Source organism: Mixophyes fleayi, chromosome 2 (assembly GCF_038048845.1).
Source record: "Mixophyes fleayi isolate aMixFle1 chromosome 2, aMixFle1.hap1, whole genome shotgun sequence".
Taxonomy (NCBI): Eukaryota; Metazoa; Chordata; class Amphibia; order Anura; family Limnodynastidae; genus Mixophyes; species Mixophyes fleayi.
Genome location: NC_134403.1, coordinates 263509012 through 263532787, shown reverse-complemented (window position 1 = coordinate 263532787; position 23776 = coordinate 263509012). Strand labels below are relative to the sequence as shown.

The 23776-nt window shown below is 38.8% G+C and overlaps 1 protein-coding gene across 9 annotated transcripts in view; it reads right to left on the bottom strand.

The window, feature by feature from the left end:
- The window catches only part of NFASC (neurofascin), an 87623-nt gene that overhangs the window by 12227 nt on the left and 51620 nt on the right, over window positions 1-23776 (bottom strand). For 3 of the 9 annotated variants that reach the window (XM_075196093.1, XM_075196089.1, XM_075196090.1), the window contains 14 exons: window positions 22869-23009; window positions 22315-22426; window positions 21909-22075; window positions 17856-18003; window positions 16189-16313; window positions 14000-14044; window positions 13523-13624; window positions 12996-13193; window positions 12694-12764; window positions 11494-11716; window positions 9417-9532; window positions 8963-9167; window positions 8479-8601; window positions 7374-7547 (listed from right to left, as the gene is read on the bottom strand). In XM_075196093.1, coding sequence (XP_075052194.1) covers window positions 7374-7547; window positions 8479-8601; window positions 8963-9167; window positions 9417-9532; window positions 11494-11716; window positions 12694-12764; window positions 12996-13193; window positions 13523-13624; window positions 14000-14044; window positions 16189-16313; window positions 17856-18003; window positions 21909-22075; window positions 22315-22426; window positions 22869-23009 — 1950 coding nt within the window. Of the gene's footprint in view, window positions 1-255; window positions 373-1977; window positions 2167-6913; window positions 6929-7373; window positions 7548-8478; window positions 8602-8962; window positions 9168-9416; window positions 9533-11493; window positions 11717-12693; window positions 12765-12995; window positions 13194-13522; window positions 13625-13999; window positions 14045-16188; window positions 16314-17855; window positions 18004-21908; window positions 22076-22314; window positions 22427-22868; window positions 23010-23776 lie in introns of all 9 variants that reach the window. The other 6 variants (XM_075196091.1, XM_075196092.1, XM_075196095.1 and 3 more) reach the window with 4 other exon arrangements.

Below are 23776 nucleotides of genomic sequence, written 5' to 3'. Positions count from 1 at the left end.
CTAATAGTTAGATCTGCAAGATAAAAAATGGTAATAAAAGTAATATTATATAGAGACACCAACAAATTTGGTTAACTATAATCCATAGTAGTCATTATCGATTGACTAGTGAAATAACTCTAAGGTAGTAAGAACCAGCTCCTGAAGTGCCTTCCTCTGTTATGTGTATGCACGGTGTAGCGAAGGCTGATTGTGGGTGGTTTTTAGCAGATCCATTCAGGCTACACAAACTCCACATGCAGAAGTGATGCTTACTGTCAATATACTCAACCACAAACTCAGAGCCCGGCCCTAAGTTATGCATCCAGGTGATGTTTGCCCAGTGGCTGTTGGGCAAAATTGTGATGTTCCAAACAGATTGTTCAGTTGTGGCTGGGAAAGTGATTACAACAAGTTAGAACCAACAGTATTTTGCATGGGGAAAAGTCCTGGTATGAAGGGGGTCCTACACATGACAATGAATTCTAAATGGCTATGACATCCTAGTGATCTCAGTATAAATACTTCTACACAATCTTCACCTCATATAAAGCATCACAATGTCTAAAATACAACTAGCATATATAAAAGAGCTACTAATAACATTTACCAATATATCAGTCATCAGTAAAAGTTTCAGGAGCTTACTAGGACTGAAGATGTCTTAGTCTAGGCTGTGATCATGGCAGGGGGAGGGGGGTGTTTTCCTACATTTAGCGGATTTTCAGGCTGTAACATCATTGAAGGATGCTGCAGTCTCTTTTATCAACCTTTGGCAAAAATAGCTGATAGCAGACATCAGCTTGAGCCCAACTGCTCAGAAATTGCAGATGCAACACCACACATATCAAGTTCTGTCAAGGCATGTGGAGCACACATAGAGGACCCTGCAAATACACACTTTACATTAAAGTGTGTATTTGCGGGGTCCTGACATTGCCGCTTTAAATTCAGATTTATGTATGCCGCTCTATAAAGTGACGTGTAACTCATCTGCCGGCAAGCACTGTGTTCGTAGTTACTACCTGTCGGTATGGCGCTGTGTTCGTAAAGGTCATGTGTCTGTATGTAGATAAGTCTTTATTATATCCCAGTCGGTGTGCTAGTCCTTGGCTTTTTTTTGTAGGTATCTTCGTTGTCGGCATTTTCGTGGTCGTGAAACCGACTACCACCGTGTGGTACATATATATTTGTTAGTACCTCTTTTATACAACATAGCTTGCATTTTAGGTTTGATGGTCCTTTAAAATAAGTGGCAATGGCTTTAATTCAAATTTATTTTGATTTAACAGGCCTCCAATTAAGAGTCTTGTATTTAACGAATGTAATGATCTTCTTGGAATGTTAATGAGTGTCAACACAAATATTATGGTGGACAAATGCACTCATGAGCTTTATGAAGTTTTAGGTTAGTTGCAAAAAACTATGATCAAATATTTTTGATGATACTGCCTACAACACATGACAATGCCTGCTGAGGAATAACACTTATTTAAGGAGTGGAATAGCCATAAATGGAGTGTTTTCCAAACGCTTCCCACCAGATTAATAAAATCCCCTCCACCTGCGGCTTAAAGTGGACCTGCTTCAGAAATGGTAGTTTGTAATGTTTTAATTGTTTAGAAATAAATCTTTCTCCTGCCACCCATTTGCAATCTTATTCTAGAAAATAAAAAAGAGTGATGAGCCCTACCTCTGTAGCTTTGAATAATACAATAAAATGTAATTTTATATGTTCATTTTTGTTCTTAATATGCAATCAACTAAACATTTGTCAATATTTCATAGAACCCAATATGGATTTGTGTTGCATTAAAAGGTCCACTTTAATGGTCAATACCAGTGCACATATTTACTTTAAATAATCATAGTAATTATCTTTTTATTGGGCCTTATTGCTCTATTTTGGCTTTGTCTAAGACACTATACTAGACAAATGCTCTATACTGTCGTTCTTTAATGGTGACAATAAATTGGACCCCTTTTGACGTCCAGTACCTATTTCATGGATGCTAGTCACAGTTGTCTGCCAGCTGTCAGAACCAGTGGTGGCAAGGATGGTTTTTGCAGTGGGTCTGGCTGTACTAGTTGTAATGAGGACAGTAGTGGTGTCACTGGGAGTGGATGGGGGAACAGTTGGGATTTCTGTGGGCACATCTGTGACAGGTGCTGGAGATGTAGGAGGAACTGAGAACAAGGTGAGAAATAGACTGAAAAGAGAGCAGAGAGATGCAAGTCTTCTACAATACAAGCGATAATATCACAGATCTTGATGTTTATATTTTACCTCTCAGAAACACAGGTACGAATGAATATTACACATTTATATTGTGTTTTATATGCACATTGGGAATTGCTTACATATCTGTCATTTAGTATTTGTGACCATTTGGGACTATGATAAAGAACAATAGGACGTTGCGGAGACTTTATTATTATTACTATACAAGATATAGATGAAAAGTATCCCAAATAACAGGTTATTTCAATGTCCATATCATGTCTCCTGTGACAATCATACTGCTCCAATCAGAGGCAACACTTTTGTACATGGCATTATCATGCTGTGTAGCTTTATGTCAGTACGTGCTACACCTGTATAACGAAGGGCTTGTAGTAAATATACATGATGTCCTTAATTTATCCAATTGTTTCCAACTTTCCTATTACCACCACATGTATCACTTGTCGCCTCTGGTTACATGTTTAAATACCATCAGGACTGTGTATAAAGACATTTCCATGGGTAGTTATAAAGTACAGGCTAAAGTCCTGTACGTTACTACAGCTGCAAATACAAAATATGTTACTCAAAGCTGGATGACGCAAAGACCCAGATATTGTATTCCAGCCATTCTAAGATAAAAGACAACACAAAAGTTATTACTGGAAATAGCGGTGCTCGGAAAATCTTGCTTTTGTTTACCACATAACACTGAGACATGAACAAGATGCAAAAATACTCTGTAAGCAGGTAGAGAAAGGAATTTGAATGAAAAATAATAAAACTGACATGTCAGCCATGCTGCTTGACCATGAGACGGTATCTGGCCTATGGCATCATGTACGACGAATAAAGCCAGCATGCAAGATAGTGGAGCAACAAAGCGCAGAACAAACAGCTAAGGTGATTATTTACACATCACTGCCACACACAATGCTCTTATTACTGCAACACATCCTATCCCTTTTTGTCATATAGGGCTCACTTAGATATGGACATATTTGCACTCTGAACGTAAACAGGAAAAAAAGCGTCCACTCTAAAGCATTATTTGTGCCACACTATGCCAGGTGTAACATGTACTTACGCTCAGTGATGGCGTAGAGCGGAGAGTGTTATTATCAAGTGCTAAAGTCGCATTACTCTATTTGCACACAATATAGTAATGTAAATGACTGTCATATACAGGAAAGAACGGTGTCTTGAACGTCTCATTTTCCGTATGAAGTCTAATAATATACAAACACATCCACATGTGTAGATTACCCCTTCAGAAATCAAAAGGGAATCTTCTTTCATGCAGTTGTCCAAATGGATATGCCAATTGAGTAATGCAAATAGACGGCTGTGGCTTGATATAAAATAGCCGTGACAAGCGGTTTAAGTACGATAAGCTGGAGGGATCAATACGCTGGTTGGGGCTAGCTAGATAGTGCTTCTGACAGTCATCATTATCCCTGCATATCATTGCACAGTATCCAAAAGAAAAGCACCTCCTAAAGGCATTTCTGGGGATGCGCCCATGTCTTATTATGTGGAGCAATTACATGAGCACACTCTTACTGTACTCAACTTAGGCTGGCCTGCCCCTGCCCTCCACTGTTCCCAATCTCTAAACGTAAGAGGCAGCAAGTCAACAATACACAAAAATCTATACACAGATGTATGCGTGTGCAGTCTTGGTGCACATGAGCAATAAGGGAATACGAAACTTATGCAAATAAAATGTATGTATCTCCTACTAAATGAGCCCCATAATGTTACGTAGACAGCAGCGGTAGTTCAGATCTGACACTTTCTCTCATTCGCTGTCAGTCTTCGATATTGACTAGCATGACACATTTTCTCTTGCACATAGCAGCCATGCAGAATGTATTTAAATTTAATTCTACGCAGCTGTACGACCAAACTAGTTCCAAAACGGCCATGCATTCAATACTAAGTATACATTAAGTATGTCACCCATCAAGCAAACCCAGCATATATATAGCATATATTATATTCCCATGTAAACATGCAGTACATGTCATGTATGTAGGTGTAAAAGAGACAAAGTAAAACTATGTAGATATTACTCATGCTTTAAATTCTCATTTTAACTCACAGGCAAATTCAGTTAAGTACTACTTAAGCATAATACCATACGGAAGGACCAATAAACTAAAATATATTTATTCTATATTATAGTGCTTAAGACAATCAGATCTGGTTTACATTTTGGGCTTAGATGTAAACATTGTACCTCCTTACTGACAGAACTTTGGGAGTCCCCTCAATGGGACCCGTGCCATTATCCTTGCCTATGAGATCACTTTCTACTGTAGTCAGTTCAGCCACGTGGGACAGGGTGACACTATAGAAATAATTTTAAGTTAGTTCAATTAACAATATTACTGTTTAGGATCAGTTACCCAGTGGCATTTAAATTGTGCTCCTGGATTGTGTTTTTAACGCAAGTACAATGCATATGACCGCATGTTAAAATAGAATTTTATTCAATGCAACCATACTCATTTGTATTTGCACTTGCATCTGTGTGCAGTTGCATTGAGGTGCAGGTTTTTGAATTCTGCTTGTTTCATTTTGGTGCATAGTAACACACTTGAAGAAGTCCAAGTTTCATGTCTATGGAAATGCATTGTGTACAAACCATCTAGGAGTTTACATAAATGGTTTAACCAGAGATGAGCTGTATATTTCAGATTGATTTATATACACAAAATTAATTCCTATAGTCCATTAATTTCAATGGTTGCATTACATGAAACTAGATTGAAATGAATGGCCTATGGAACTGAATGGAGGTTACAGAGCTGCACAGCACTGGTAATTGCCACCACCCTCACATAAGTTGAGATTCAATTCATCTCTATTGATGTTTGATCAATGCAGGGAGTTCCTAGTACTTTCCCTTCACTGCCAGCCAATCACATCACAACTAGCATGGGAAACAGATTATGACTGGATAAGTGACTCTAGGATTATTGAGCTCACTCTCATTCTGTATCAGGGCCCTGAAAGTCTATCTTGAATTAGCCTTTTGGATTACATATTTAGAATTTATCCCATTTCCATAAGCAGAAATCTACTTTGGCTTTCTAATTTGAATTACAAATTAAGGACATTTTTCATTGGATTAAAAGAAAATATCTAGTTTGGCTTTTTTTTAGATTTTAAATTAAAGACATTACCCTGTAGATTGAAAATGCAAGAATGTCATTGGATTAATAGCGGCAAGAATTACCACTGGATAATGGTGGTGTGATAAAGTGGTGGGTATCGGGCAGTGTTTGACTTTATTGAACTTCATCCTTAAAATTTGTTTATTTTTTTAGCTTAGGGTGACAAAACGTTGTTACTACAGGGGTTCCAATTTTTTCCATAGCCCCAGTACCCACAGTCCAGGAGTGCCAGTAAAGGTCCCAGTGCTTTCAGTGATGGGCTGGTAGTTTTTGGGAGGGGAAAGGCACACATTTTTTTGCAGCCTGCCCCTATAGAGGCTCCAATCCTATGCTAACCTAGCTGGTGCTGATACACTCAATAACAGGAGGACCCCGCACTACAGATTTGCCTATAGTTTGATCTGTCTAGCCTGGTGCTGGTTTCCACATTACCAGGGGGGCTGCACTCTTAGTCCCCCAGGCTGTACAGTGCTGCTGCTGATAAAGGTTTTAGAGGGGGCAAACTTTATATATCTATTAACTTAACAGTGGAGCTTCTCCTACTTATTTCAATAGCCAATTCATTATAATGCAGTCCAGCATATTCAGCGCATATCACATGTTTTCCAAGGATATATATATATATATATATATATATATATATATATAGATTTGGATAGTATGTGAGCTGTGTCTGAATGGCCCTGTTGCTTTACTGTCTTTAGTCAGGGCAATACCAGTGCTGGAGGAACACGCCTCTTTACATGCATGATGTTCTTATAAACTGATTGACTACAGCCTGGTCTAGATTTTCAAATATTCTCCTACACTGATTGGATGCATCATCTTTGTGCGGACAACGGGTGCAAGCAGCAGGTACTTCTGTCAGGCGGGGGCCTGTCCGAGGCCATCACCCTGCTCCCTCCTTCTCCTTCAGCTCTTGAATACGGGCACAAAGTTCCTATGTGTTATTAGCCCTAGGGGTCAGTGTCTTGCTGGGCACCTAGTGCCTCTGGGTCCTGCTATTATTACATTCTTGAGTCTGGGTCAGTTTACCTCTAAAAAGAGAAATACTCTACTATGCAGTAATTTTATATCAGCTGTTTTCACAACTAGAAACAAACTAATCCATGTTATAACATCTTGGATTTACTGTTGAGGATCTGTTCAAATTTTTGTAGCATATGAATTGTTTAGAGCTAAGACTTCTTTTTAAAATCTGACGAGTTAAATGGGTGGTATTTCAAACAAGAAACGATTGGATTTTTCCTATGCTCTTCGGTTAGCTGCAATGGTGTGGGTCACTGAATCCTGTCTGCACTCATAGAAGAAAGGCAGATGATGATCATTTCATTAACGTCTTCTAAGTATAGAATAAAAGCTTTTAGTTTAATAAAGCCCAGGAAGAAGGGCTGTTACCACAAAGAATGATTTTTGCAGGTACATTCCCGGAAACTCTGGTTGCTTTGAAAGACATATAACGATGCTGAAAGCTAATAAGCATGCATGAAGCCCCCAGGCACGTTACCTTCATGGGTTAATACTTTACCTGAAGTGGGGGGAACTGCAGACCTCACAGAAAGCCAAGAGTAGGGAAGAATAAGACAAGAGAGAGAGAAAGAGAGTGGAACATAAAAACCCAGAGAATAGAGAGACTGTGATAAAGGAAACCACCAAGCCACATCAGATTTAGCTAGATGTCTTATGACCTCACTGACTCAATGGGTGCCATCCTGGTACACATCTTGAAATTGAGAAATATTGCTCCAGTGGGGGGTATTAGTTTATTAAGTACATAGTGACAGTAAGTTGAGCACAACAGGTAGATCTTACTTGTGGCAAAAAAAGTACAAATTAAATATGTTACATTAAATAGTTTGTGAATGAGCAGATGCTCATCTACTAATAGACGTTTCACATGATTAACATGAAAAATATACCTTAAATTGAATCTGTGATTTTCCATTATGAATGTTATAAGGAAACTTGTAACAGGTCATGTTTCTCACCTTCATCCTGCTTGAGGGGGGTTTCAGCTGTGACCGGTTTACTAGATCCAACCTGAGTCCTTGCATTCAGGGTGAAGTGATAACGTGACACCGGGTCTGTCCTTTTCACAGTGTACTTTGTCTGGTTTGGGGACAGTGTCTCGGTCACAGGTTTTGACTTTCTGCTCCCATTGACTGTTTGGGAAATATGAGTAACACTATAAAGATGTCTTGAGTTTCCCTTTTGTTTTTATTATAAAGATTAATTGATCATTACACAATAATGTAACAAAACGTCTTCCATTATATCAAGTCATGATGAGTACTGGCACCATCAGTTTAACAGCTTAAGACTGATGCTTTTACATATGCTTCTCTTCTCTGTCAGTGTCTGAGATCACTTCCACCAATGTAAAATGCAAACCTTTGTATGTTACTTCCATACCTGTAGTCATAACTACATTCTGATCTTATCTCTAATTACCTACACATGCTCTCCACACTAAAAGTCACTTTATTATTCTCTTTTACTACTTACTAAATGTTAAACCTCCATGGCTTATTATGAGCTATATATTATCAGTGATATTGATCCATTAACACATTTCCCAACATTGAAGCCTTCGGGCTAGATTTACTAAGCTGCGGGTTTGAAAAAGTGGGGATGTTGCCTATAGCAACCAATCAGATTCTAGTTATCATTTTGTAGAAGGTACTAAATAGATGAAAGCTAGAATCTGATTGGTTGCTATAGGCAACATCCCCACTTTTTCAAACCCGCAGCTTAGTAAATCTAACCCTTCGTCTTTAAAATACTATCTTCATCCTGTTTTAAACCTACTCCATTCAATGTGAGCAGATGAACAGCTGGATCAGTTACAAAATATACTACTCCATCCTTCAACTACAATAGATTTGCACCTAATTCACCACACAAGCAGGACTCTTTAGGCTTCCATCAATGTGTCTGTTATACACACATGGTTGGTTGGAGACCAGTCTTTACACATTGGACCCAAAATAACCCTTCCATCAGTTTTATACCACAACCACCAAGAGTGGAAGATGGACACAACCACTGAAAGTGTTGAGCAGATCAATAACATAGAAGAGGCTCACGACTCACATGCATAGTAGTACAGGTTGTACCCAGTTAGGTTTCCATTGGGATGTTCTGGAGCACTCCACTCTACGATTATGACTTCCTGGTTTGGTTCACTGACTCTAAAGTTTTTAGGCTGACTGGGTGCTAGGAAAGAGGAAAGTGTGTGAGGGTCACAAAAAAATGGTATTAAAGTACCAGTAGTATTAAATATATTAAAAAAACTGAATAAACACGGTCCATGTAAAATGTATGTATATGCATACCCAGACAGAGCATCTATATAGTGAAGTGAGATGACAGTAAAACATTTTTACAACCAAGAATTGGCTCTTTACATATCCTGTATAACCTCACATAGTTTGACACAGTTTTCTTGTAGAACATTTTTCAGCTGTATCCCAGCTCTGGTTGTTCTATATCCAGATCCTTTTGATAACATAACAACATTCTCAAATATGTGTGTCAACTGCTGTAAATGCTCCAAGATTGAAGAGGGAGCACCTACCTCCCTCTGGTGTGGTGAACTCTTTAATGTCACTCTTCGGGCCATCTCCTCGGCCATTCACTGCCACCAAGTATAATTTGTAGTTGCTGTAAGGTATCAGGAATGACACGACCCCTCGAACACGATCCCCGATAAAACTTTGCTGCTGCTTTTTTCGGGAGACCCAGAGGCCCTTCAGCAAACTACTTTCCCTCCAGTAATATGCCTTTGAGATACACAACCCAGTCATTTTACAGCTTGCTTTTATATATTAGTAAGGGGTAGATTTTATAGGTCCTCATCCAGAGTTAATATCTTGAGTTTTTTTAATCTTTCAGGTTAGAACGGTAGTCAGTTCACTGATTAGTTGCATTGGTGCTCAGTTTAACATGCTGGTAAAAATTATATTGTCCCCTCTCCCCATATTAATTAGGTATCAGTGGGCAGTTAATCAGGAGCTGGAGGTACTGCTCACTCTGTATTCCAGGAGGTTCCCTTGAATAGAAGCAGGGGCCACACGGGTCCATTGAAGGGAGATGGCAGTGCTGTTCATGACCCTCAATTTAATATCAGTTGGTGCTGCCTTAGGATCTGAGGGCAAAGGAAAGCTTTAAGCAAAACTACATATTCGATCTTTACACTGCGCTGTTTAATCTAATCCTCGCATCCTGCTATGTCCTGTTTGATTCAAAATTCTTCACTGACTTTATATGACTGTGCCCTTCACAAGCAAATACTATACTTTAACTTTATTTCACATGACTTCTGGTTCCAGTACTATGTGAAGACAGCTCCAGGATTAACAAACTATGAAAATATTTTTTAGTGACAAATTTATAGCAAAATGCTGACATATACCATTTTTACGGAAAGTACTCCATTAACTAGAGGAAAATAAAACCTGGAATTTTAAGTAACAGGATCACTCACAATCATTTCATTGTTTCTGTTCGCATTATTGCAGTGCCAGTAGGGAACCAAGTTTTTATGACCTTCATTTTTTATTACTGCTAAAAATTCAACTGCAGTTTTACTGATTTCTAGTGAGAATCCTAAAAGAATTCATTACAGCTGTTCACTGCAATCGGCATTCAAAAGACAGTCATCATTTTTATGGATTTATCCGTAATCATAACAATAATAATTATGAGAACGATGATGAGAAAAACAATATGACTTTCTTTAATTCATCATAGGAAGCAAACACTCTGATGTCCACTTCTTCTAGCATCCCAAACTATTTTTTTAAAACCTTCATAAAGCCGCTTTCCAAAAAGCATTAAAGCAAATAAATATTTGTATGAGTAAGTTACCCAATTCATTGGCAACAAATTCATAAACAGATGGCGCAATGCTAGATGCTGATTTTAATGTTTCTGTAATAGCGTGAATTAATTACATTTCCTGTAACAGCTTTTGCAGGGGATAAGCACAAAGTGTCATAGCTTTGTTGAACTATGTATAAGTACCTGTTCCTTGCAAATAGTACTAGGATATAGAATGCAAGCTCATTATCATTAATCATATATCTATTTTACTGCATGATTAAATATAATTGGTGCAGACCAGGCAGTACTGTGATTAGATAAAGATAGATATAGAGACAGATTAAGACCACATGGGGCCCAAGGCAAGATACTGGTTGAGGTCTCCTTCTCTCTGGTTTGTAAAAAAATAAAAATGTAAAACATAAGAGTAATCTGGCCCCCAAAGTGCCCACTGGGCACTAGGCAGGTGTTTAAGTTGCCTACTGGATGATTGGGTTATGGACAGGGAGGGAAGTCTCCCATCAAGTCTCATCTTGGATAAGGTTCTGCGTACACATGTCTTTGTAGCTTGCAGGCAGAGTCATTTTAAGTTCTAAGTATATTGGAGCTGATGCTTAGTTGGTCACATATACAATCAAAAATTACGCTCTAGAAAGCTGTATGTAATGCTTACACTGATATGCTCAGGTGTACGCATCGTAAGCTGCATCCAGCTCTGCATCAGCAGAATATGCATTTCCTATTAGGTTTGATTTAAAATACAAGAACACTCTATCATGTAACATATATAATATTCCTTATATGCCTACAAAATCACATAATATATGATCAATCAGGCAATCAGAAGCAGTTTTTGCTGGCAACCATCATCATCAGCAAATGTTATGCCTACTGACAAGCTTACATGTGTCTCTGTGTGTGTCTGTATATGTTTGCAATTACTACAAACACATCCTTTCTGTACCCAGCCTACATTAGGCCATCCCTTCTCTCATCTGTTCCGCCTCTCCGGTCACAAGGAGGGTAAGTTTCAGATGCGAGCAAATCTGCGTATGTGCATATGGATGTGTCTTTTCGTTGTGGGCATACACACTGAAAATTTTCAGATTTTGCAGCTACGCAAATGGATATACATCCAACTCAGCATTAGGACAATTGTGTTTAAGTAGTGTCTAATTAATTGAAATAATGACAAAACATGAAAAAAACTCCTTTAAGTTAATTTCTAACATAGGTTCGCTTAAACAGCGATGCTTGCTTATAGTTTCAAAACCTGTTACTCACAGTCCTCTCCAGAGTATCCAATCACAGTGTTTGGTTCTGGTGCTCTGCCAAACTCGTTTTCTGCCTGCACTCTTATTTCATAAGGGGTGTACACAGGAGTGTTCCACACTACATGCCTGTTGGTCCAAACAGTAACATTGCTCCATGCCTCTCCTGTGTGACGCTGGCGCCACTTAACATTATATCGTAGGTTTGGCCCATATGCCTGTGTGGAGTTCAGCGGCTGTGGATTGAAAAGACAAAGAATGTAAAAAAAAAAAAGTGTAGATCCTAATATGCACCCTTATTGCGTCTCTACATACGCATAGTACTAGGATATAGAGAGAGATTGAGAACACTCCTTCTATACATTTTATTATAACAGGAGCAGTGACCAGCTTTTACGCTGTAACTGACTTTTGTAAACTTATTCATCTAGTGTCCAGCAGACAATAATAATGTTTTGTGTGATATATTACCCTGTTTAGGAAAGAAGTTGGTATATTCCAGCCCATTTTAAAAGCACCACACAAACAGCCTCAACATTATTCTTATATTTCCTGTTATTTAGTATTCTCAATAACACCCCTGGGAGTGTTTAATGAGTGTGATGCATAGTGTATTCTCAATCCTTACATAGAGAGGAGAATTAAAACCGCCACTGGTGGGCCACATACTTTTTTCATGCATGACCACCATGTCTATATGCATTCTGGACCCTTTTGAATATAACCCCTTCTGTGCCAATCCCAATGGCTGTGTAGTGTTCTGCCCTGAAGCTGGTATAAGAAAGGAGGGCAACTAAAACACCTGAACACAATGGTTATTTTGGGCATGTGAGACCCTCCCCCACTCTCCTCCAGCACCCCAATAACTACGGGGTGCCATGGCGGCTCTTGGAATCTGCCATTTTAACAGAGGTAGATAAATATCATACAGCTTCAAGGGGAAAAGGGACCACAACAAGGATCCTAGAAACGATTGCTTTAGATGAAGACTGTTGTAGTTTATCAGGGATTGTCTGATATGTAAACAGAAAACACTTTATATAATTGATATCCTTGTTAAATAAACACATCACAAAACAATCTACAACAGCCATTTTGCTTAATCTAGCTTTGAGGACATACAACAATAAAGGCAAACAGTAATTGGCTACAATGAATATTTTGAAAGGATAAATATAGAGAGAAATTCATAGAAACTCTAACCGATACTTACTGTCCATGTAATCTCCATGTTGTCTTTGCGAGTCCCCACTCCACGGACATCACTAGGACTAACCTCTGGGGCTGAAAGTGGACACCAGTCTGAATCAGTACAATAAGGAATCACAAGGCTGCTGACTACAGCAATATAATGACACTTCCCTAATGCTCAGGACAGATTATAGAGGAGACCAGTTTGGAACCAAGCTTGACAAGAAGGGTAGGACCTGCCTTGCTCCCAGCATACATTATTACAGCTTAGCAAATGTTCACCAAGACCTATATATCTATGAGTCTGAAGAGATGGTCACTCACGTGCCCCATTGGTCTGGTATCGCTCAGATGATGGGCTGGGCATGCTGCTTCCAAGATCATTCAGTGCCAGTACTCGAAACTGGTAGTTGACATATGGAGAGAGACGAAGTAGAGCAGAGTTCACATTACCAGGGACAGTGACCATGTTGTGCCAGGTGCCTGACTGATAACGGTCCTCCTCAAACTGTATAATGAAACCTGATGGGTGAAAAAAAAATAACTCAACCAGTCTGAAAAGAATATAGTAATGAGGGAGAGAGCGAGAGTATGAGGAGAATGGAACAAAATATTTAAATATAGAGAACATAGAAATCACAGCTTGAAGAGATAAAGACAGTTCTATAGCAGACTCTGGTGCAAGTAATTGGAAAAAAAAATACAACGATAGATGGCATGAGAGCAGGGAAGACCTTGTGACATAGAACGGCTCATTCAGACTGTTGCATTATGGGATTGTGCACAACAACAATTGTAAACAAGCCTTTACTAGATAAACAATTTGCAGACAATGCAGAGGGGTCATTCACCTGTTATTGGACTGTTGTTATCGTCCCCTGGAATCCAGGTGAGACGGATACTTCTATCTGCAAGGTCGGTTAGCTCCAAGTCCATGGGAGGATCTGGTTTATCTACAGACAGAAGGTATAAAATTAGACTTTATGATAAATAGCATCCTAAAATGTCATATAATAAATCAGGGCTTCCATCTGCTGCACCACTTCAGAATCTGACCTTATGGATGACATTCAGGATTTGAGTCTGTTTTACCAAGTACAGAACCGACCATAATGTCTGGTCATATTCAACTCTGCTATTCCAGTATCTCTGTGGCCTACACCAAACCCTCTTACATATCAAGGACCTGAGATGTAGATATTGTTATGTTGTGAGTCACACACAAGCCTCCACTGTGCAGTAACCAGTATGTTCCACAATGTTGGAAACAACACAGTGAGTACTAATGTTGCAGCTAACAGGATTGGAATATTAGTGGGATTGGTTACCTCTTTGTACTGATGTCAGTCGGCTAGTAGGTGAAGAGGAAGTTTCTGCAAAGGAACGGGGAGATGTTACAGGTTACAGGGTTAATGGTATGTTAGAAATCATCGCTGCGCCACAGCCAGTTTTTGGTCATTGTTAATCACTGTTAAACACTGGTAAAAAAACAAAAAACTTACCGTAAGTAACTGGATTTTCCAGCTCAGAACATCTTTAATTAATTAGAAGGCTTTGGGCAAAGACCCCTTTAATGGGTTCTAATCATACCCTTTTGCAGAATGTCTGGGCTAACATGCAAATGTATCAAAACCAAACAGCTTTTACAAATTAAGCTGTGAGGGTTTCTTTCTTTTTAGGGCTTCATGGTTTTGATACACTGTAAATCAGTGTCCAGATCCCTTGGACCTGAACACATATGTTACTTGCGGTAAGAATTGTTATAGTGTTAGAAACACCTAATATGGGAAATATGGATTCATGGATTATGTTGGCTAAAACTGTTGTCTATGGATACGCGATTCATAAGGGTTTAAATTTAGAACATAAAAACATGTAGTGCCTGATTCATTAAGGACAGCAAAGCAAAAAAAAAAAAGAGTAACTTTGCACCTGGGCAAAACCATGTTGCTTTGGAGGGGAGGTAAATTTAAAATGTGGGGACAGATTTATAATTGGGGTAGGGCATGTCCTAGATCAAATTTCAGTGTAAAAATAAAGTTATCAAGTATTTGTGTGCTACATGAAAAAGCAGCCAGTATGTTCCTTATGTGCAAAATAATAAACTAATTTGCACCCCTTGCATTGCAACATGGTTCTGCCAAGGTTCAAGGTTACTTATTTTTTCTGCTTCACTTTCCTTAATGAATCGGGCCCATAATGATTATTTTGTAAATATACAAGTGAAAATTTGCAATACATTCACAAAAGCTTGTTTCTTGCAGACTTAGGAATTTATCATACTATAGTAATTAATAAATAAAATAGGTGCTTACCAAGCATAAAAGCAGAAATACCCACAATGCGCTCTCAGACAATCACTCTTGATTTAAAATACATTTTATATTTACTGGTATTACAAATTACAATAAAAAACATATTCAAATCAATTAGAGTTCATTGTTCAAATGCTGAAACAGTGAAAATTCTGAAACAGTGAAAACTAAATATATCCGCAAACTCATTAAAATAATTTAGTTAATGTCTCATTCAGTCAGTGTCAAAGAACAAGTAATAAGGTGCAAGGCTTGGGTATGACAAACCACTCATTTTCATGCTCCGATGATTCCTGATGTCTCCACTGGTAATAAGGCATCTGGATTGGTTATGAAATGTGTGTCGTGTACACAATGACATCGTAGATGAGGACCCAAGCAAGTGAGTCCTTCCTTCAATTTTGGCTTTGGGATTCAGCAAGACTTAAATATCAGTAAGCTTTCAAATAATACCGGTCAGATCTCTACTGTAATATTGTAAACTGAAAACCTCTTTCTCGGCATACATGTACTTATTAGCTAAGGGAAAGCTCTGCAAGCCCCACCCAATTTAATATAAACGCCTCTTTAGATAGAAAATACCTCAACCTTTTTGCGCCCTTTGCATAAATAAATTTGACTGTTTTCCTACCTTTGAGATGCATCACAATTAGTAGGAAAGTCACCCGTAGGAAATGTCATACATTAAAATCAACATCATTAGACCTGTTGTTTTTCACAAATTATTGAATATCCAAAGTACAAATCTGGGGACAAGTACAAATCTGGGGACAAGTACACATCTGGGGACATGTTGGCAGACATGCATCTATAAACTGCAGTGAGTGTGGAAATAAGGAACACATATGCAGGATTCAAAGTAAATATGACATGTGGTGGCACTGGTGCTATTGAAAAATATTGGGGTAGTTGACTGTTTTGGAAGTAATTTGGAGCCAATACTGGGTGTTAAATAAATAATGCCGGATATTGGGTGGGGCGGCTATGCTAAGGTCTAAACACATGTGTATGAATACTGATGGTGCAAGCACAATTAATTCCATTTCTGACAAAATTCTTCATAATATCTGATATAGATGCTACTTTTATCTTTTTAAACTGTTTCTGGTATGTATAATAGGACCATTGTCTAAAAAAAATACAGACCTCTGGCGTTTGCTGTGTAATCGGAGACCAATGAAAATGATTTGAAATGTACTTACCCAGGATGGTGAGATAGGCTTTGGCAAAGTCCTGATCTAACTCTGTTTTGGCCACACAGGTGTATGTTCCCTGGTCCTTCTCTGCTACCCCGAATATTGTGAGGGCGTCGTCCTCTTTCTTCATTCTGTAAGTAAAGAGAGCTATAAAATAAATCTGTAAATTCTCTAAATATAATTTTGAAAGTTTGAGTATCTGTATAAATGTCAGTCTCATGAAGAGGAAGCGCCAAAAACCAACCCCATTACTGGCAACTCAAGAATATATAGACTGAATCTAGCAGCTGTATCAAGAGGCTCTTACATGACACAAAATAAAAAAAAGCCTGATATATCAGAATTATATCAGAGCTTAGGCCACAACACTAATTGTAACAAGATATAAACATGTCTTGATATCAGACATGATATGAAGAGCAATTATGACAGTATTTCATAGAATCGTCAATGTGAGTAGAACAAGAGCTAGGATTAAACAGTAATCACTAAAGTTGATTGATCTGAAGAGGATTTTACATTTACAACGAAACGCGTTACGTATATGCGGGCATGAACGGGACTCTTTGACCACAATCTAATATTTTGTGACTATATATTGGTTCTGGGATAGCACTTAAAGACTGAGGGGAATATTATACAGAACTCCCGGGGAAAATACATGATTGCAAGTATGCTAGCTAAAGACTGTCCTTCTCTGTGAATCTTTGGAATTATTACTAAATATATATTATTATTGTTCTATTCACATTGGATGATTTAAAGAGAGAAATTGCCATTGGTGTGCCATGCTATAACATTACCTAAAAAGGCTTTGGGGGAAAGTGCAGACATCATTACATTGTTGGGACATTGGCCCCTATTTGCTTCATATCACTAATAATATGGATTTAATGATATATGTGATGTTTAAAACCTGTTAAATTAGTGTTGAGACCTAAGTTCTAAGATCCAACAAGTATTAGAGTATATATGTTGAATTTGGTTTTAATAGTTCTTATAATACATTTTATAGTGTCGATAACAATTTCCAAACTAGGGGCCTGATTCATTAAGGAACTTAAATGAAGAGGTATCTTATTTCAGTCTGCTGGACAAAACCATGTTACAATGCAAGGGGTGCAAACTAGTTTTCTGTTTTGCACATAAGTTAAATACTGACTGTTTTTTCATGTAGCACACACATATCAACTTTACATTTCAGTGTACAAATAAGCTATCAAGTATTTGTGTGCTACATGAAAAAACAGTCAGTTAACTTATGTGCAAAACAGAAAACTAATTTTCACCCCATGCATTGTAACATGGTTTTGTCCAGGAGACTGAAATAAGATCTCTTCATTTAAGATCCTTAATGAATCAGGCCCTAGATTTTTACCTATCTTAGACTTTTGTTTTGGCCAATCTAGATATCTGATTTCCAAGTGCCGCCTATTATTCTTTTTCAGTTTTGTGTCTGCTGCCCAGGGCCATTTTTCCCATGAGACAACGTACCTTTTCTCGGGCACCATTTTATAAAAGACAGCAGGTAACAAAAATAAATAAAAAAAAAGATACAGAGGCTGCCATAAAGCACAGAAGCTAAGGGTCATGGCAGAAAGTGAGGTTTAAATTGTTAAATCTATCACCGATATCCTTGCCAAGGCGTGTTTTATTATTTTACAAACATTCACCTGCTACTTATGTACAATTGAGCATCATCCTTCATCCAAGTGACGATCAGTCTGAGTGAAACGTCACTCCTCACGCGACAATCCAGGCGCACAGTAGAGCCTCGTCTCGCTGTCTGAATCTCAGGACCCTTAATAATGCGGGTAGGCTCTAAGGAATAAATATAGTTTTAACAGCAGCCATCTCAGTTTAAAATTTACACTTGGATATCCCCGTAACATGGGGAATAAGGCATATTTTTCATGTGTTAGGCAGAACTCCTTTCAGATGAATGGAATAACATACGCCGACACACGGTAACAGAAACAAAAAGTAGAACATGCTGCATTCTAAAATCTTCAAAGCACTGGTAAGATATCAGTTATGTTTTAATGTGATGATATGAACTACACCATTGACAGTTTTGCAGATATATATATACTTTGTTGGCTACAGTAAATGCTTCGCTCCAAAGGTTCTGGATTACAAGTCCAAACTATATAAAAATTTCCCCCACCATATTACAATTATGTCAACAATACTTAGAAAGTCAAGGCCAAATTTTATGTAATTTTGTTGGGGTCAGATGTAACTTGTTGATCAGTTTTATCATTGTATACCGGTAGGTGATTTCTCAGTGACAGTGGATGATATGTACAGTATAACGAACCCCTGGTTCACAATTATCAGAGATCTTAAATGAGACAGGATAGTTCGTAGGAATCAGAATTGTGAAACTTGATATTTGTGCATATGGGGCTGATCTACTGTTTTATCTTTTTACTATGCAAAATATTTTTCCTGCAGCTGATATTTACCTTGATAAATTGGTTCTAATATCAAAGTACTGTCTAGTTTTTTGATGTTTTTATTAACTATTTCTGATTTCTAAAAAAAACAGGATTTTTGAACTCACCGTAAATCCCTTTCTCATAGTCCATTGGGGGACACTGCTAGACATAGGGGTATAGTAGGGGGTCCAAGCAGTCAAGGCACTTAAATATAAACTTGTGTGTGTAGCTCCACCCCTACTATACGCCTCCCAGAGGAAGGAGTAGCCAGTTTATGCATAAGAGGAAGGCCTAAATTTTTTTTAACCACAACAAACAACCACAATCAATCCAGCATATAACACAGAGCAAGGGTGGGCACGCAGTGTCTCCCAATGGACTACGAGAAAGGGATTTTACGATGAGCACAAAAATACTATTTCTTCTTACGTTCTATTGGGGCGAAACTGCTAGATAAAGGGGAAATACCAAAGTTGCCCCTAAGGGAGAGATTGCTCTGAACTGGCTGCACACAAAACCTTGCGGAAAAGCTTTTTTGAGAAGTTTTGCAGTACGGTCTACATAACACTGTAGGGCCCGGACCATGTCCAGTAATAACAAGGATGGATCCGAAGACCGTGAACTTGGAGAGAAGCCAGGAACCACAAACTCCTGGTTCAAATGAAAATGATAGACAACTTTTGGAATAAAGGAGGGCATGGTGGAAAGCACTGCCCAGTCCGAATGAAAAACTAGGAAGGGGGAAACACAAGACAATGCCAACCATCCCAGACACTCGGCGTGCTGAAGACACCACAGATTCTAATGGTTCAAATGGTTCTTTAACCAAAGCTTTAAGACCCAAACTCAGATCTCATATCTCCACCAGGTGTACAAACGGGGGTAGAACATGAAGCACCCCCTAAAAGGGTGTGAACCTGTGGCTAGATGGCCAACTTGCACTGGAAGAAAACTGACAGCGCTGAAACCTGCAACTTCAAGGAAGATAATCGCAAGACCTTGTCAAGGAAGGAGAGCAACCTGAATAGGTTGAAATAAGAGGTGTGGGAACAATTTCCCTCACACAAGGAACATATGCCTTCTAGACCCGATAGTAATTTTCAGCAGCGAAAAACTTCCTGGCTTTAGTCATGGTTTACACCACAGAAGCAGATAACCCCTGGATCTAGAGAATCACGGTTTCAGTATCCATGCCGACAAAGCCACCTGACTTAATGTGTGCCATCGAAGAGGGCTCTGTGTGAGCAAGCCTGGGCAGAGAGGCAATCTGAGCAGAGGCTCAATTGCCATCCTGATAAGAGCCAAGTACCATGCTCAGTGAGGTCAAACTAGGGCCACAAGGATGGCATTCACCCATTCCCTCTTCAAATTCCTGAGTACCCTTGGCAGCATAGGATGTGGAGGAAATAGGTAGACCAGGTGTAACCGCCACGCTATCACAATGGCATCCACGAATCCTGCGTCTGGATCCCGGGATTTTGCATGATATAAATGAGAATGCCATCAGACCTATTTATGGATGACCTCAACAATGAACTAGAAGGTTGAACACCTTCCTGTGCAGGGACTATTCTATTGGATGGACCTTGTTGTCGCTGAGATAATCGACATCCCAGTTTTTACCCCTGGGATGAAGACAGCCGAGATTGCAGGAATATGATGGTCCGCCCACAACATTATCCTGGATGTTTCTTTCATGGCCCTGGCACTGCGGGCGCCACCCTGATGGTTCAGGTATGCTACCGCTGTTGCATTGTCTAACTGGGTTCTCAACAGTTTTCCCCGCAGAAAGCTTGGTGCCTAGACACGCATATTGAAAATCGCCCGAAGCTCCAGCACATTGATGAGGAGCAACGCCTCATGTGGGTCCCACAGCCCCAGAAATCGGACAGTTATGATGAACCCTTCCCATTCTGACAAGCTGGCGGTCGTGGTCACCAGCGTCCATTCCTATGTCTGGAAGGAGCGACCCTTGAAAAGGTGCAACCAATTTAGCCACCAATTGAGGGACTGGTGGACAGGTGTGAACAGTTTGAGCAACTGTTTGTTCAAATGAAGAATGGATTTTGACCATTTGTGCAGAAATTCCCACTGGAATGACCACGAGTGAAATTGTGCATAGGGTACTGCCTCAAAGACTGAGATCATGGTGTCCAACAACTTCATACATCGAAGTAGAGAGACTTATCGTCTCTTCAAGAGGTACCTGGTCTTGGACTGACCCGATCGGACTTTGTCCTCCTGGATGAATACCATATGGCACTTGGTGTCAATATCGAGACCTAAAAAGCGCTCCTCTGAGCTGGTATCATGGATGATTTTGGTAGGTTAATGAACATGTCATGTAGCACACAAATACTTGATAGCTTATTTGTACACTGAAATTTAAAGTTGATATTTGTGTGCTACATGAAAAAACATTCAGTATTTAACTCAAACAGAAAACTAATTTGCACCCCTTGCATTGTAACATGGTTTTGTCCAGGAGACTTAAATAAGAAACTTCTTAATTTAAGATCCTTAATGAATCAGGCCCTAGGTCCATTGGGACACATTACATTACGGTTTAGGGTGTCTCCTTCCTGTGCTCCATAAATCTGATCACTGATTTAGGGTGTGGGAAATTTTTAAATTATAAGTGTTCTGTACTATATAATGTGTAAGAGACAAAGCACTTACAGTCAGCTCCAGTCCAATGAGATGTAGCTGAAACCTTAGCTAGCAAATGACAAATACCAGAGTAGTTCCACATTCTACTGAATGCAATACTTCCTTCTTTCATAGCTCAAACTCACTCTCTACAGTGCCACATACCCAAGATCAGCAATTTGTCATATGACAGCCAGTAAGAGGAGACCCTATAATATAACGTTAGAGTTCCCAGTAAAGGACTCTGGTAGTCACTGTTTAGGATGAACTGGTGTCCAAAGGTGGACATCCTCTTTATAGGGTTTGCACAGTATATGGTTTTTATTAGAAGTAACATGAAAATAGAGGAGTAGGCATAGTAAGTTTTAGGACATGATTGCTATAGAAAAAAATGTAAGAAATTCAAGTTTGAGAGAGAAAGAGAGTGAAGAAGTTAAAGAGGAGAAATAACTGAGAAAAAAAATTAACACACATGAGACAAAATACAGGTAAATCAATTAAATGACTAGTGTATTCATTTGTGGATGAAAAAGCAAGATACAATTTAACAGATCAATGTTGTAAATGACTGGTGTTAGGGTACAGAGACAGTAATAATTATATGCGTGACGGCTTTCTATTCTGTTGCCCATTTACCTTTGACTTCTAGACGCACAGTATTTTCAGCATTGCCAAGGATGTTGGTAGCAACACAGGTGTATTTTCCTTGATCTTCCTTCCGCACAACGTTGATCTCCAGGGTGCCGTTCTCATGCACTCTGTAATTTCCTCCATCCAAGTTACTGCCCTGCCCATTCTTAAACCTGCACATGCAAATGAACAGGAATTCAAAAAACATTGTTATATATATTGTACCTGACCGCATAGGAATACAAGAAAGGGACTGCATTCAACCCCCAATTGTCACTGAACAGCAGTAACTACAGTAATAAAACAAAACTATAAAAAGACAGCAACAAATTACTGTGAAAAGCAGAAAGACTGAAAATATATATACAGATAACCTATATACTGGATGCATGCAAGCAAAATCAGTCCTTACCAGCGAAGTGTAGGAATAGGAGAGCCAAAGAATGGGCAATCCAGTTGAGTCCTGTTGTATTCGATCACTCTTATTAGTTGATTCCGAGGACCAAGCACCCGTGAGGCAACATCTGCGGTAACAAACAAGATCAAGAGTAGAAAAATAAGACGCAAGTAGAAAACAGGTAAATGGTATAGCTATTTTCCTTTGAAGAATGATTTTCTCTTCAATATACACACTTTGCAGGAGATAAACAATAGACATATTACAAGGAAGAAAATGGGAGCGGGAGAAATGAAGGAAGTGCAGAACATTGGAAGAAGCACAAAATGAAAGAATATAGAGATATGGAAACTAAACAAAATAAAAGTGAATAACTAATTAATTAAAAGGAAGAAACCTATATAGATCTATAGAGAGGTAGGTACGGAGGTGAGATAGATATAAGAAGAGGAAAAGAGTCAAAGACGATACATTAACACAGTGATATAAAAATATGTCATTTAGTATAAAATAAGTATAGTGTAAAATTGATGATGATGATAAAGAATCTCTTCTCTGGGTAGTTTTACCAAGGATGCTGATGAAGGCATTAGCCAGCAGATAGCCATGGGCATTGGACGCGTTGCACTGAAACACTGCACTGTTACCACTCTGCACTTCTCGGAAGATGATGGTGTCACCAGCAACCTCAAAATTGGGGTTTGGAGATGCTGTTATATAAAATAAAGGAACAGAAGATGTTTATGTGCATCCGACCAACATAAATAACATTTCTTCAGTGTAAGTTTCAGAAATATCACACCATTCAGCACGGTGTGATACCGCATATCAATGATGAAAGCTGATAATCAAGCTAAGGGTAAAAATTCAAATATTGTGTTGGGATAACATGTTCTTTTTAATTATGAGCAAATATAAACCTGTTCAAAAATTAACCCACTCTCATAGGCATGGAAGGCAAGATGAGATACCTTATAGGATGAAGTCTCAATATATGTTCTACCAACATATTAACCATTTGGTGCTGGGGGGGAGGGGTGGGGTAACACAATACTGAGAGATTAAATACAAAGTCTTGTCAGCCCAGTGTTTTCAATGGAAAAGTTTTAAAACAAGTTCCAATGTCCAAAAGGCTTATGTTATGTTTTTCTAGTCTACAAGGCAATAACCATATGAATTAAAGAAGGATCATCACTTTTGTGTCATCTGATTTGATCTGTGATTTCTCTTAGAATCTTGGACAGTTCAATTAAAATCGGCTTTCCTATGTTAGTTTCATAATTTAGACACCAGAGGGCGTTTCTGTTGCTGCAAGGAGCCTATATGAATCACACTGATATTGATTCCTCATAGATAAGTGCCAAAGTCATTTAGACTGCTGTAAAGCTAGTGACACATATTGAGTTTTGGGCGGCTAGTGCGATGGCTTTTTATAATCCATCTGAAATTGATTACATTTTTGAGGGCATGTTTGGTA